The sequence below is a fragment of the Lampris incognitus genome, chromosome 1, assembly GCF_029633865.1.
Source record: "Lampris incognitus isolate fLamInc1 chromosome 1, fLamInc1.hap2, whole genome shotgun sequence".
In the NCBI taxonomy this organism is placed as follows: Eukaryota; Metazoa; Chordata; class Actinopteri; order Lampriformes; family Lampridae; genus Lampris; species Lampris incognitus.
This window is the reverse complement of record NC_079211.1, coordinates 48,360,555-48,376,598: the sequence shown is the minus strand read 5'-3', so window position 1 is coordinate 48,376,598 and position 16,044 is coordinate 48,360,555. Positions and strand designations below refer to the sequence as shown.

At 43.7% G+C, this 16,044-nt stretch overlaps 2 protein-coding genes across 2 annotated transcripts in view; one reads left to right on the top strand and one right to left on the bottom strand.

Annotated features, from left to right (window-relative positions):
• The window catches only part of polr1a (RNA polymerase I subunit A), a 56,902-nt gene extending 53,799 nt beyond the window's left edge, over positions 1-3,103 (bottom strand). Inside the window, exons 1-2 of the mRNA XM_056282748.1 lie at positions 2,970-3,103; positions 885-993 (exon numbers count right to left, since the gene is read on the bottom strand). Of these exons, the coding sequence (XP_056138723.1) occupies positions 885-993; positions 2,970-3,046 (186 nt within the window). The 5' untranslated portion in view covers positions 3,047-3,103. The remainder of the gene's footprint in view (positions 1-884; positions 994-2,969) is intronic.
• A 276-nt stretch (positions 3,104-3,379) lies between these two features.
• Positions 3,380-16,044, top strand: part of ptcd3 (pentatricopeptide repeat domain 3) — a 29,337-nt gene continuing 16,672 nt past the window's right edge. Inside the window, exons 1-11 of the mRNA XM_056287153.1 lie at positions 3,380-3,474; positions 4,583-4,635; positions 4,855-4,894; positions 5,173-5,218; positions 5,344-5,412; positions 5,683-5,787; positions 6,533-6,656; positions 6,766-6,872; positions 12,941-13,102; positions 15,036-15,096; positions 15,281-15,363. Coding sequence (XP_056143128.1) covers positions 3,386-3,474; positions 4,583-4,635; positions 4,855-4,894; positions 5,173-5,218; positions 5,344-5,412; positions 5,683-5,787; positions 6,533-6,656; positions 6,766-6,872; positions 12,941-13,102; positions 15,036-15,096; positions 15,281-15,363 — 939 coding nt within the window. The 5' untranslated portion in view covers positions 3,380-3,385. The remainder of the gene's footprint in view (positions 3,475-4,582; positions 4,636-4,854; positions 4,895-5,172; positions 5,219-5,343; positions 5,413-5,682; positions 5,788-6,532; positions 6,657-6,765; positions 6,873-12,940; positions 13,103-15,035; positions 15,097-15,280; positions 15,364-16,044) is intronic.

The window sequence follows — 16,044 nt, the reverse complement described above, 5'->3', positions numbered from 1 at the left end:
GGGCGCCTGTTCAAGGGGGAGGGGGGACTGGGGGGAACAGCTTGATCCTTGCACTGTACACCTGGTGAAACTCCTCACTGTCAGGTGAAAAGAAGCGGCTGGTGACTCCCATGTATCACAGGAGACATGTGGTAATCTGCAGCCCTCCCCGGATCGGCAGCGGGGGGTGGAGCAGCAATCAGGAAAGCTCGGAAGAGTGGGATTATTGGCCGGATAGAATTGGTGAGGAAAAAAAAATCAAAAAGAAACGTAAATTCTAAATGTACTTTGTGCGCTTGCTGTGCATGCAGCGAGATAAATCATCTAAACATAATGTATTGATGTTATCAATCTATTTATTCTGCTTTTCTTTCTACCAAACTAACTCCCGAGGCTAACTCCTGATGAACGCATTTTGCAAGTGTCATCCATTCCTTCCCCGAGTGGCATGCCAATGTTACCTTAACCACTTATTAAAAAAAAAAAAAACAAACAAAAAAAAAAACAAGGGAGGAAGCTCAGAGCTACAAAGGGGCATTTTGGAGGATGGAGAACTAAGGAAAGAGCCACAGCTTTTGCCCTGAAGGAAAAGTTAACTTTCTGGCTTAACTGGCAATCACTGCTCACCTGGCTAAGGCATGATATGCTTTGCAATGTCATAGCATAGCATGTCACTCAATGCACTGAATTTTTTAAGGTGATCAGGAATATTTAATTAGTGTGAACAGATTTCCAAACGGGTCAGCTCACGAGCCCCTTTCCTCTTCAGCTTTGAACACAGGGTGAGATGCATTTGGAAATGCAACAGAAACTGAGAAATATAAAGTAGCATTATGTCATGACATGACCGTTAAGGGCAACAGCTGGACTCAAAGTAAGGAAAATATGTATATATATTTTTTAACCTCTTTGTTGTCAGCAGGTCCAAGAGCCAAATCGTACAGCCCATTAGGAGCAACATTCCCAACACCATCGATGAATCTGTGGTTCGTGATCGCCTTCACACTCAACTTCCTGGATAGGTGATAAAGACACAGAAGACAAAATGAAAGAGTTGAGTCCGCTTCAGAGCTTACTTATTATTAGTATCCCTCTATATATTTAAGTACTGCGGATAAGCTCTGTGATCAACTAAATGTTGGATGACTTAAGAATAACAGCAACTGTCACCTCTATGTATCCAGTGGTTAATTTGGCAAAATACGATCAATCAATCAAACTTTATTCGTACAGCACTTTTCATACAAACAAATGTAACACACTGTGCTTCACACAACAATAACCCCCCCCTGGCAAAAAAACCAAAAACACCCAATGGTCAGGTCACAAAAAAAAATACAGACAAATTTTACGAAAGTATAGATAAGTTTAAAACTGAGTTAGTAAAATAAAGAAAAGTGTCATAAAACTGATTAATTAAAAGTAACAACAATTGGAGCAGAATATATAAAAACTAGAAGAACCCTGCTACAATGTAGCGGTTTGGTTATCCATCTGTCTAAATCTCCCTCCTCTTCATCCTGCCAGCTAACCGCCTTCCCCTGCCCCTAAACCCCCCCACACTCCAACTCCCTCCTCACAAATGCTCAGAATCATCTGAAATGCCGAGAAAAGTGGTTTTTAGCCATTTTTAGAAAATGCATATTTTGCATAATTATGCATAATTATTTTAATTTTCTGCTATTTTTCTGGTCCTCTCTGGAACAATACCTACCACCTCCAAAAAAAATTAGGATCATAAGTTCATTTTTGCAAAAATGCATATATTTTGCATAATGCCAAAACGTTTCTGTCCCAGAAATTTTTTTTTACATAGGTGAAAAAAAATCAGTGCTCAGAATCATCTGAAATGCCGAGAAAAGTGGTTTTTAGCCATTTTTAGAAAAATGCATATTTTGCATATTTATGCATAATTGTGCATAATTTTAATTTTCTGGGATTTTTCCCTTACTCTCTGAGACAATACCTACCACCTCCAAAAAGAATTAGGATCATAAGTGCTTTAGTTTTCGGTCCCGCTATCTACACTAACTAACACACACACACACTAACACCACACACACACACACACACACACACATTCCAAAAATATGAGTAGATGGCAAAATATACAACACACACACACACACACACACACACACACACACACACACACACACACACACACACACACACCAAGAACTTAGCCATAGGCTGTTTTAAAAAGTAAGGTTTTTTTTTAACATTTTAGTTCACAGGGTCAGTTTAATGGAGGTAGTAGGTTTTAAATGTCAGCTTCACACTAAAATATAAAATGCATGGGGGGCACGTCCAGATATCTTCTAATAAAGCAACAGTGAACTAAGAACATTTTCTGCCAAATGTCACCAGTCTATTATCTCAGAGGAGAAACCCGGTGAGACTGTCACCACTTAGATCAGTGTTTCTCAACCCAGTCCTCAAGGAACCCCTATCCTGCATATTTTCTTTGCAACCCTGAATAGGTACCTGTTTGTAGTTATTCAACCAATCAGCAATGAATTTTGTCAGACGTTGCACACCTTGCATAATTAAGTGCTGCGAGATGATTGGTCGAGTAAGTACAAGCAGGGCTGCCTATGCAGGGTTACAATGAAAATCTGCAGGATAGGGGTTCCTTGAGGACTGGCTTGAGAAACAATGAGTCTTAGACGATCAGTTTAGGAGCTCGCCTTCTGAAAGATATAACGATGTAATGCTACTAAAACACTGCAGAGATGACTTTTTTTGTATAAAGGAAAAAGGAGAACACAATAAGAGAAACTAACACCCTCCTACGGTAATTTAGGAAAACGTGAATTATAAGGCTACTGATTAAGAGCAATATGCCATCTCCACACATGTCCTCAGAGACCAAGTGTGACTGGACCCAAGATGCGTTGGTGTGCGTTCAGTTGGGTTAGCTGAGCGTTGACATGTTTCGGGACGCAAGTTATAGCATTTAGCTAACACCCCATCTGGCCATTTCTCACCTCAACTCCACGTTAGAGTACAAGCCAAATGACATGCCCTCTATCCGCCTCCATGGCACTTCCTTTTCAAAAATCATTTCGGAGAACGGCACAAATTACAACAAATTAACGCAGCTAACGCATTTCAACGTGCGAGCAACACACAGGGCGAAAACATGTGCTTCCCGGTGCCCTCTTTTCGGGTCGAACTATTGCTGTGAACTCCAAGGGGGAAAACACAAATTCATCTTAAAACAATAACGCATCGATTTTCGATATGTTCCCCTTAAATTCGTTGAAAACAGTACAATTTAACAATCAGTGCGTTTTAAACACACGATAAGTGCCGTAATTCCTAGTAAAACAATTCCCCCTCGTCATTTTAGCTAGCGGTAAATGGTTTCTCCCTCCCAGAGGCCTTTGCGGTTGTTTCCAACATGGCGGCGTCCGGGAGGCGCCTGGGGCATTACGTGAGCAAAAACAGTTGGTTTCTGTTAAATAACTGCAAACAGTCGAGGAATCACAGGTAATACATTTATCGCGTTTATAGTCGGATTTAATATGCGTAAACTCGGCGTTTTAATGTATTTGCTGTTTGTTATGTGCGTTTGCTAGTCTTCAGACTGACAGCTAGCATCATCACACAGGTCATGGCATGACGCTACGACTGCACACATACAACGGCCAATATCAATTGCTCCATGCTCAGATAGGCGCCCAACCATCCGCGAAACGCTGCAAATGTATAGAATAGTTTTCTGGAAAATGATTGCGTTGATCAAATATCCTGGAATTTTGTATATGCTGAACATTGTACGTATACTGGTATGCTCTGTCATGTCGATCTGCCCCAGGAATGTGTGTAAGTCACCTGCTAACATCAATTTCAGCATCTCTGATACATTCTCTGCACCATTGCACTTTACCACCTCTTATTTCACCTGTATAAGTAAATCCTTGTGCATACACCTGAAGATTGTTGTAGCGTTGTTATTCTATGTTAAGTACACTGAGAGAGCCATGAAACTGGAGTCAAATTCCATGTAGTCTAAACCTACATGGCCAATAAACGTGATTCTGGTTCTGAAATGTTAAGGAGGTCATGGAAAATTGTAAAGTTAGATTGTAAAGGTGCATCTTTAGTCACTCAGATTGCATTCTTGGTGTAATGCTTAGCTGAGATTGCACGTTACTGCTTAAAGTGTGGGTGGTATGTTAGACCATGTAAGGCCATCCTGTCAAAATGCATAGGATTCATAATAAAAGGACACTTAATTGTTGTAAAATGTGCATCCTCTTTGGCACGGTATCAATAGAAACCTCATTAGGCACACCCATGCTGTTGTCAACAGTGACTCAGATCATACGGAAGTTGCGGTTTTATGAATCTTGACAGTAGGCCATGGAACTCAGCATTAGGCACTGAACTACTTGAGCTGTGAAAGTTGATAACGAATCGTAAATTATGGTATTGGAATGGCAAAATGCATCAATTGAGAGAGTTATACGATACATGGTGGTCACGTCACTGTTAAAACTCTAACTCAGTTGCCTTCAGTCTTCTATACTTATTTTTTACCCAATTTCCCCTTGAGGATGAATAAAGTATTCTGATTCTGATTCTGATTTTTCAGGAATTTTGGTTGGAGTCCATGTTTGCAACAACAAACTGCTTCAGTTACAAAAGGTAAACCGGTGGAAGAAGTGGGGTTTTTTAAAAGACCCTGGGACAAATTTTAATTAAAAATCAAGAATTTAACTGCCCATCATCATTTTCTCTTAAATTGAGAAAAGAAAATCATCATCTGTCTGGCTCTATCTTTGACTTCATCATAGGCACAGTATCACTTGTACCCATCATGTCCATAACTACGGAATCACTCCTGTTTCTTTAATTCCATTACAGAGTCAGCAGAGACTATAGTCATTCCCAGGAAGAAAACATGGTATGGATATCATATACATATGAGATCGTAATGCATCATACATCCACACTTGTTGGCCACAGATTTATACTACAGAACATGTGAACATATCTTTGTCATTTTTTTGTACATAGCTGTGAAACATGGACAAGCTTTTGAGCACATGTAGATAGTCATTATTGCTTTTCAGAAGGGATGATGTTTGATAATGACAAAAAAACAAATTGAAGAAACACCACTATGACTTTATTCATTTTGTTTGAAGAATAGATTATATGTCTCATTCACTTATTCAACAGGAGCAAGGAGGCTGTGCTTCAGGCTTTGGCTTCTACTGTTAATAGAGTGAGTGCTCTTTCAGAGCTTTCGGTGTGTGTGTGTGTGTGTGTGCGTGCGCACGTGTGCGTGTGTGTGGGTGTGGGTGTGTTTCTTTCTGTCTGTGTTCTAAACTCCTGTCTTCTGCTTTCTAGGACCCCACAGCGTATAACTACCAGTTTCAGGATGACCCTTACCTCTCTCCTAAGACCTCGGCTGAGTTTGTATGTCATACTCACAAAGCATCAACTTTCTGTCTTTCTTTCTTTGTCTACCTGTCTGTCTTTCAACACAACAAAAAAGGATAATAAAATATGGTTGAGATCAGACAGGAAGAACAGTAATAGTTTACATCATCAATACTTCGTGCAGGTGCCTCATGCCCTTCTAGATTGTTATATGTGAATAGTCTCTGTAATTGTTGCTGTAATGTAAGTCTTGTTTTTCATTATGAGATTTTTATCTGACCATTCAATTCTTGTTCTGCTCTGTAGAAACTATACTCGCTCTCTCAAGAGTCTGGCAGAGCTGCTGCCAAATACTTTGTCAATAACTTTCCGAAGTTCTTCACCAAAGACTTTGCCGAACCACACATTCCAGTGAGTCACACACACACACACACACACACACACACACACACACACACACACACACACACACACACACACACACACCTTCAAGTTAGACTGGAGAATGGTTACTAGACCACAGAGCAGTGGCTTTCCACTCCTATCTGTGTTCAGATAAAATGCACAAAAAGTGAACACCTGTTGTAGCGTGCCATGTAACACGACATGGATGTGCATGAACGCTCCAGTCTGGGATGGATTTTTACAAATTTCAGGTACACTTATTTCACAGTTTACCTTTTTTGTTGTCCTTTAGTCTTCAAAAACAGAGATGTAAGCATACCTTTTCCAGGCAGGGGTGTAAAAGTCAAAATCAAACACAAATAAATGTAAAATTCACATTTAAACAGAGGTGTAAAAACCAGGTCCAGAAAGTAAAAGTCCAAGCCATGTATTTGCTCCACTCATGCACTACACCAGCAGATTCTAGTCAACAGCACTCCTCAACTAGGTAGGGAAAACTAGTTAATGAAATCAGCTGTTTAAGTAACATGGTTGGAGCAAATCCACGGTTTGGACATTTACTTTCTGGACCTGCTTTTTACACCTCTGCATTTAAACATGTTCTTTGTTTTAAAAGACTCAATCAGCTAGGTTCCGTTTTTTTCCCCCTCAATCCTTTGACACTAAATGGAAAAATTCACTTGAAAAATCACCATTCTCTTATTAGTATTCATTTGTCTCATCACTTTTATGTGTGTGTTTGTGTTCATAGTGTCTTATGCCTGAGACCGTGGCGTTGGTTATTGAGGAGGTGAGTGAGGCGGCACTGAAAGAGAGAATCAGCTTGAGGAAAGTTACAGCTGCTGTTGATATGTATGATCAGCTACTGCAAGCTGGTAGGAATATAAACACACATGCACACACACTGGGCAAAGTCAACTACAATAAACTTTTTGTCGGATGACCTGTTTCATACTAAAGTCTTGTCTCTTGCCCAAATCTCAGGGATGGCACTCTCTAAGGAAATCACATATGACCTGCTTGACCTGATCTGTCTATATAACGACCGAAACCCTGTACAGGAGGATGGGGGGCCAGAGGTTGAAAATACGGTGAGACACCCCATAAAACTAAGAAGTAACTCTGTAACTAATTTATGAAAATCACGGATACAGTTGGACACACAATAGCATAACATCAACATGTACTTAACTGTTACAAAAAGTGTGGTAGCCATTACATGGAGCTCAGATTGAGTATAAGTTAAAAGTTCTGCCATGGACATCACATTGCAGCCCCCCTTTCTTTCAATTGATCACTAGGTGGAGATATTTTTGGTCTTCTTTTGAAATCATGTGTCATAAAATCAGTAATTGCTTGGCTCATCTCATCTCATCATCAGCTGCTTCTCCAGGGTTGGGTCGCGGTGGCAGCAAGCTAAGTACTTAACTAAGTAAGAGGGACTCCAGGTGTCCCTCTTGCCAGCAATGCCCTCCAGCTCCTCCTGGGGAATCCCAAGGCATTCCCAGGTCAGATTGGACATGTAGTCCCTCCAGCAAGTTCTGGGTCTACCCGAGGGTCTCCCCCCAGTTGGACGTGCCCAGAAAACCTCCAAAGGAGGGCACCCAGGAGGCATCCTAATCAGATGCCCAAACCAGCTCAACTGGCTCTTTTAAACACAAAGGAGCAGTGGCTCTACTCCGAGCTCCCTCCGGATGTCTGATCTCCTCACCCTATCGCTAAGGCTGAGCCCAGACCCTACGGAGGAAACTCATTTCAGCTGCTTGTATCGGCAATCTCACCCTTTCGGTCACTATCCAAAGCTTATGACCATAGGTGAGGGTTGGGATGAAGATTGACTGGCAAGTTGAGAGCTTTGCCCCCCGGCTCAGCTCCCATTTCACCACAACAGTCCAGTACAATGCCCGCATTACTACTGATGCTGCACCAATCTCCTACTCCATCCTACCCTCACTCATGAATAAGACCCCAAGATACTTGAACTCCTTCACTTGAGGCAACAACTCATCCCCAACCCGGAGGGAGCAATCCACCCTTTCCAGTAGAGAACCATGGGCTCAGATATGGAGGTGCTGACTCTCATCCCAGCCATTTCACACTCAGCTGCAAACTGCCCCAGTGCACGCTGGAGGTCGCGTTCTGATGAAACCAACAAAACCACATCGGATGCAATTCTGAGGTTCCCAAAATGGACACACTCCTCAACTTGGCTGCGCCTTGAGATCCTGTTCATGAATATCACAAACAGAATCGGAAACAAGGAACAACCTTGGCGGAATCTGACACCCACCAAAAACATGTTTGATTTTGTGCCGAGAACACGGACACAGCTCTCACTTTGGTTATACAAGGACTGGATGGCTTGTAGCAACTGCCCTGGTACCCCATACTTCAGCAGTACCCCCCACAGAGTGCCCCGGGGTACATGGTCGTAAGCCTTCTCCAAGTCCACAAAACACATGTAGACTGGCTGGTCAAACTCCCATGCCTCCCTCAGCACTTCCGCAAAGGTATAGAGTTGGTCTGTTGTTCCATGGCCAGGACGGAATCCGTATTGTTCTTCCTGGATCCAATGTTCGACAGTCGGTCGGAGCCTCCTTTCCAGCATCCTAGAGTAGACTCTCCCAGGGAGGCTGAGCAATGCGATGCCCCAAGAACCGGAGCACACCCTCTGGTCCCCCTCCCCAAACATGGGAACCACCACCCCAGTCCGCCACTCCACAGGCACTGCTCCCGACCGCCACATGAAACTGAAGAAGTGTGTCAGCCAAGACAGCCCAACAACGTTCAGCGCCCCCAGCATCCCAGGGTGAATACCATCCACACCCGGCGCCCTGCCACTGAGGAGCCCCCCCAACCACCTCAGAGAACTCTGCCAGGGACATGGGCAGGGCCTCCCCTGAGTCTCCAGACTCCACCTCCTCCAATGAGGACGTGCCAGCTGGGCCCAGGAACTCCTCAAAGTGTTCCCTCCATCGCCCGACAACATCCCCAGTCCGGGTCAACAGTTCCCGTCCCTGGCTGAACACAGCCTGAGTCGAGCCCTGCTTCCCCTTCCTGAGTTACAATACAATACATTACAATACAAACAACTTCATTAATCCCGCTAGGGGCACTTTGTTTGGAGAAGCTTGTGAACATAAAACACAGTAACATGCAAACAAACAAATAACACAAACAATAAATAATAACACCTCAGGGCGCTAAATGTGGAATAAAATCTATAAAATCTATAAAACTACACAGTAAGAAACACAATAAGATAAACTTGATAAAGACAATAAAACAGTCTGATAAAAACACTATGGAGCATTTAAAAATTGAGTTTCAACAGGTATGAATGATTTAGAATAACGGTTAGTTTTATAAGCAGGTAAAACACAACAATGCTGTGATGGCAACAGAGAAAACTCACTTGCTAGATCATGTCCAGAAGAAGCCAAAATATTTGCTGCTTTCTGGAGAATTGTTGGTTGCAAAAATAATTCACATCTCTCTGTTCTTGGTGGCACGGTGGCGCAGTGGTTAGCGCGGTCGCCTCACAGTAAGAAGGTCCTGGGTTTGAGCCCCGGGGTAGTCCAACCTTGGGGGTTGTCCCGGGTCGTCCCGTGTGGAGTTTGCATGTTCTCCCCGTGTCTGCGTGTGTTTCCTCCGGGGGCTCCGGTTTCCTCCCACAGTCCAAAGGCATGTAGGTCAGGTGAATTGGCCATATTAAATTGTCCCTAGGTATGAATGGGTGTGTGTGTGTGTGTGTATGTATGTCGGCCCTGTGTGATAATCTGGCGGCCTGTCCAGGGTGTCTCCCTGCCTGCCGCCCAATGACTGCTGGGATAGGCTCCAGCATCCCGCGACCCTGAGAGCAGGATAAGCAGTTTGGAAAATGGATGGATCTCTCTGTTTCTCACTGGTGATCTTAGAACAGATTTTAACAATGTTGTTCAGGCTGTTTCTGTCTTACCGTGAGGCTGTGAAACCAGCAGGTCAAAGAAAACTTAGAAGACTCTCAATAAAAGATTGATAAAAGCGACAGAGGATGAGAGGACTGACAGAAAAGGAATTCAATTTACGGAGAAGGTGAATTCTCTGTTGACCCCATTTCACAATAGCTTCAGTGTCCACATCAAATTTAAGGTGATCATTGATAATAGTTCCCAAACATTTGTATGATGTAACCATTTCCACACTTTCATTTTGTATGATGCACTCTTTAGCTGTATCTCTGTTACGTCTAACATCAATAATCAGTTCCTTGGTTTTAGAAACATTTAAGTCCAAGAAGTTGTTCTCAAACCAAGAAATAAAATCAGTGAGAGCATTCCCATGGATTCTGAACCTTGGATAAGGGTCAGCAATGCAGTGTCATTAGAAAATTTGACCAAATAGCTGCCCTCCTGAGTGCTAATAAATAATAATAATAATAAAAATAAATTGTATTTCTTAATGCACTTCACATTTCAGAGAAACCTCAAAGTGCTATAAAACAATGGATAAAATACATCAACATTAATCAATACACAGTGCAAGTTAAAAGCAATCATAGGGGCAGCAAAAGTACAGTCATCCACAATCCATATTCATAGTCCGTGAAACAGAGTCCATGGTCAAAACCATTTAAAAAAAGTATGGGAAAAGAGGTGGCCTGGCTAGGAAAAGCTTTGGTGAACAGATGGGTTTTGAGGTGTTGTTTGAAGGTTTCCACAGACTGTGGTGCCCTGAGGTTGTCTGGGAGGGCATTCCACAGCCTGGGGGCAGCTGAGGCGAAAGCCCGCTTCCCCATGGTTATCAGCTTCCACTTTGCTTCTTGGAGGAAGTTGGCATCAGAGGAGCGAAGTGTACGTGTGCAGGTCTTTGGTGCAAGGAGCTCCTTGAGGTAGGAGGGGGCATTTCCATATATGCATTGGTGGGTGAGGAGAGAGATCTTGTACTCAACTCTGAAAGATATGGGGAGCCAGTGAAGTGATTTGAGGGTGGGAGTGATGTGATCATACTTGCGCACCCTCATCAGGATCCTAGCAGCGCAGTTTTGGATGTACTGGAGCCTCAGTACTCCTGCATCCATCAGCGTACATAGTAAAAAGTAAGGGTGAAAGGAGGCATCCTTGTGGTGAGCCTGTGGATGTAGCTACAGAATCTGAGAGACAGCCATTTACAGACACCATCTGCTTTCTGTCAGTCAAGAAGTCCAAGATCCATAACACAAGCTGGTGAGGCAAATTAAAATCACATAGCAACCTATCTATTAAAAGATGCTGCTGCATCGTATTGAATGCCAATGAAAAGTCAGCAAATAAAAGCCTGGCATGGGCTTGCGGCGTTTCCAAGCGCTTATACAGGTTCTTAAGTATAAAACGTTTTGCATCCTCCACACCTCTCCCTGCCTGGTAAGCAAATTTCAGTGGATCAAGTTTTCCATCCACAGTTAACAAAACAAGGTTTTTAACAATTTTCTTAAGAATTGTCATTATTAATAATGATATTAGTGCAACTGGTTTAAAATCCTTAAGTTGCCTAGAATTGGTGTTCTTTGGGACAGGTATCACAGTAGAGGGAGACAGTAGGTATCACAGTAGAGGGAGACAGTAGGTATCACAGTAGAGTAGACCGGGCGCCGTGGGCCAAGGCCCAGCCACCAGACTCTTGCCAGCGAGCTCCCTTCTCAGGTCTGGCTCCAGGAGGGGGCCCCGGTTTCCCTTTTCTGGGCAAGTGCTGTAGCTCTGTTGGTATACGTTCATTGGATTTCTTGGGAATCGCTCTTAGTCTGGCCCCTCTCCTGGGACCAATTTGCCTTGGAGGATCCTACCAGGAGCAATTGCCTCCGACAACACAGCTCCCAGGATCACCGGGACACCCAAACCCCTCCACCACGTTAAGGTGGCGATTCTCGGAGGGGAAATTACTTGGCTGCCACTGACATTTGTATTGACTAGACGTGCTCCCCTAATGTCTCTGGTTAATCAACTTTTCACAGGATGGTTTGATAAACTGTTTGTTTCTGCATGCTTGGTTTTGAACCTGCCTCAATGCGCACATGTCACTCCTCTCTTTGTGCCCTCACACCTGCTGCCTGTTACTGTTCTCATAAAGTGCATTCCAGGCAGTTCAAGGAACTGCACGGACTTACTTTAAAACCCATATTAATCTGTACACTCCTACTCTCCCTCTTCATTTTAGCTCTTCTAGCGACTATCTGTCCCCTCCACTAAAGTGATGAGCTTTAGGTCCAGAATTTCTCTCACTTAGCCTCAATATGGTGGAACAAACTTACACTACCCATCAGAGCTACAGACTCGCTTACTTCTTTCAAGAAAGGCCTAAATACTCTCCTCCTCCAAGCCGACCTTGATTCTTAAATGGTCTATAATTAAGACTCTTAAACAGACTATTGGCACTTTCCAGCTAATACAAATAACATTGAAAGGAGCCAGTTGAGGTGCTTCGGGCATCTGATAAGGATGCCCCCTGTGTGCCTTCCTTTGGGGGTTTTTCAGGCACGTCCAACTGGGCGGAGACCCCGGGGTAGACCACGAACTCGCTGGAGGGAATACATGTCCAATCTGGCCTGGGAACACCTTGGGATCCTCCAGGAGGAGCTGGAGGGCGTTGCTGAGGAGAGGGACATCTGGAGTGCCCTACTTAGCTTGCTGCCACGGCGACCCGACCCCAGAGAAGCGGCTGAAGATGAGATGAGATGAGATGAATAACTCGCTACTATGACTGGTGTCTGCTATTAATATTGTGTCCTCTATTGATATTGTGTCCTTGCTTAGATAGACACTAGTATTACTTGTGTCTACTATTGTGCTCTCCGTCTTTCTATACTTGACATGCGTTTTTGGAGATGATATGGTTGATGTGTAATTGTCCATCCACTTTGTAACTTGATCCTCCTACCACTCTCTTTTGATGATCTTGGGTCCATTTAAACTTCATTTATCTTTTCATTGTTAAATATCTTGTAGTTGCTTTGCCATGAAAAAACATCTGCTAAATAAGTACATGTAAATGTAAACTGCAGTCAAGTATGTTAGGTTACAGCCGCAAGATGGCAGATAACAGGCCAACAGTACGTGCCGTCTTTGTGTGTCTGACTTGGTGTGTTCTCTTGTCTTTGGTTCTTTCTGTGAATGTGTGTGTATGTGTGTGCGCTGGTCTCTCGTAGGAGTTAGAGGAGGGGACGAGGAGGCCGAAAGGGAGGTTGCGCCGGGCGTCAGACCTCCTTAAGTCTAACTGGAAGGACAAAAACAATGCAGAGAGAATCTTCAACCTGCTACCGGAGAGAGAGACACGCTGTTACTCCGCCCTGATCAGAGGAATGGTTAAGGTATGAATAGATGTGTGGGTGTTTTTAGTTTGACCAATACTAGCAGCTGTGCATTAGGGCTGCACAATATATCGAACATGTACCTTCATCGTGATATCAACATGCGCGATATACGTATTGCAAAAGACTGGTTGAACTGTGACATGCAGTTTGTGTTGCAGTTTGTGATGTATAGTTTGTGTTGATGTTGGTGCCCCCCTCTGGAAAAAAGGCAGTAGTGTCACTTGGCTAATTCCGCCTCAGTTAACAACAAAATAAAATGTAAAAAATAAAATTCTAACATTAGTTACTCACTCTGTAAAACTGGTAAGACATCAGTTTTAAATTGAGACTGTTATGTAATCATTTATAATATAAACTCTTAGTAGCTGCTATATTTAAATAGGCCAAGATGTTGTGTTAAGGTGATGAAGAAACTGGATTGCCATGCAACAAAGTTGGTGGTATTTGTTCATCGTCAAATAGCGGCTATAGTCAGGTGCATTTTTTTCATTAAAAGCATGTTGCTGGAATGGAAATAATGCATTTCATTTTTTATTCAGTGTGCACAGGCTATTCATTGTCTGGGGTCTGTGCTGGCAGCAAACCTAAAGCAGAAAGACATCAAAACTGTATACTTCAGTATTTGTTTATTTATTGCGAGTCATGTCGTCATCACAATATTCAACAACGTTATTGCGTATCGCATGTTTTCCTAATATTGTGCAGCCCTACAGTGCATATAATGATATTACCAACATTCATACTGGTAGTAGTAGAGAGGCACAAACTGTTTTTATTGGCGGCATAGTCAAATATTGTTTGTGCAGTTCGAGCCTGTGATGTTTTGCCAATTATTTGTCCATTTTTTTATACTGATCAAAGTAAAAAGTTGAACATTTGATTACAGAAAACAGTCTGCCTATAAATGAAAAGTAAATCTTTATTGGAAGTGAAATGAGGATGATGTAACTGAAATTAAGGCTAGGGTCTCCCTTTTGCAGTCTCCAAAACACAATTTTCAGCATCTGTGTAAGCATAGTGGTCTATTCTGTTGCCTACCAACACGAGGATCGCCCGATTGAATCCCCGTGTTACAATCGGCTTGGTCGGGCATCCCTACAGTCACAATTGGCCGTGTCTGCGGGTGGGAAGCCGGATGTGAGTATGTGTCCTGGTTGCTGCACTAGGGGGCACCTGTTCGGGGGGGGAGGGGGAACTGGGGGGAATAGCGTGATCCTCCACACGCTACGTCCCCCTGGTGAAACTCACTGTCAAGTGAAAAGAAGCAGCTGGCGACTCCACATGTATTGGAGGGGGCATGTGATGGTCTGCAGCCCTCCCCGGATTGGCAGAGGGGGTGGAGCAGCGACTGGGGTGGCTCAGAAGAGTGGGGTAATTGGCCAAGTACAATTGGGGAGGAAAAGGGGGACAAAAAAAAGAAACGGGTCATATTTGATTTAATGAAAACTGATTAATCCAATGGCCTACATGTATCCATCCATCCATTATCCAAACCGCTTATCCTGCTGTCAGGGTCATGGGGATGCTGGAGCCTATCCCAGCAGTCACTGGGCAGCAGGCTGGGAGACACCCTGGGCAGGCCGCCAGGCCATCTTTTTCTGTGTATTACACATATGAGTTGACTACAAATGTTGGGGTTGAGAGCAAAAAGCATTCGTGCACACACAGCTGCTGGTCCTCATTAACAAACCTGCCTGTTCCTATCAAACTGCAATAACATCTCTCTCTCTCTCTCTTTCTCTCTCTCTCTCTCTCTCTCTCTCTCTCTCTCTCTCTCTCTCTCTCTCTCTCTCTCTCTCTCTCTCTCTCTCTCTCTCTCTCTCTCTCTCTCTCTCTCTCTCTCTCTCTCTCTCTCTCTCTCTCTCTCTCTCTCTCTCTCTCTCTCTCTCTCTCTCTCTCTCTCTCTCTCTCTCCCCCCACACACACACAGCATGAAGCCTATGCAAAGGCGGCCAGCATGTACACAGACATGTTAAACAACAGAATCACTGGTGAGTGGCGAAAACGTTTTGAGAAACGGATTATCTTGTAGAAGCTGTAACTCTGAAAACTATTTCTTTTATATATTTATTTATTTTGGTCAGCCACATGGCCACAAACCTGGCTTGTTGGCATTCCTCATTGACATGTGCTGGCATGGTTAGCCACACCTAAAAACCTCTCCTCTCTCTGCAGGCGACGTCCACATCTTCAACGCCTTGATTTCAGCGGCTCCGCATCTCAAAGACAAATACAATGAGAGATGGGACCTCATCGCCGTAAGGCCATGAAACTGGTTAACTGTATTTGATGACTGTATTGGTCATCTCATAAGATATTTACTCACAAAGAAAGTTTTGAGAAATGATCACAAGTTACGTGGATATGATGACCAAGCAGGTAGCTGTTCATTTTACTCAGCTAAAAAAAAAGTCCCAATAAGTTCAGAGAATTGCATTACTTTTACTGTAGTGCAGCCTTCAAGATCAGGGAGTAAAAACACATCACTGTATTACATTAGGCGGCACAGTGGTGCAGTGGTTAGTGCGGTCGCCTCACAGTAAGAAGGTCCTGGGTTCGAGCCCCGGGGTTGTCAAACCATGGTGGGTCATCCCAGGTCGTCCTCTGTTTTGGAGTTTGCATGTTCTCCCCATGTCTGTGTGGGTTTCCTCCTGGGGCTCCGGTTTCCTCCCACAGTCCAAAGACATGTAGGTCAGGTGAATTGGCCGTACTAAATTGTCCCTAGGAATGAATGGGTGTGTGTCAGCCCTGTGATGGCCTGGCGGCCTGTGCAGGGTGTCTCCCCACCTGCCGCCCAATGACTGCTGGGATAGGCTCCAGTATCCTGTGGCCCCGATTGGGATAAGCGGCTTGGATAATGGATGGATGGATGGATGGATGTTAATAACTGGGAAGATATAGGGACGTTAAAGATTCTTTCAAAAATGGCACTGAATGCA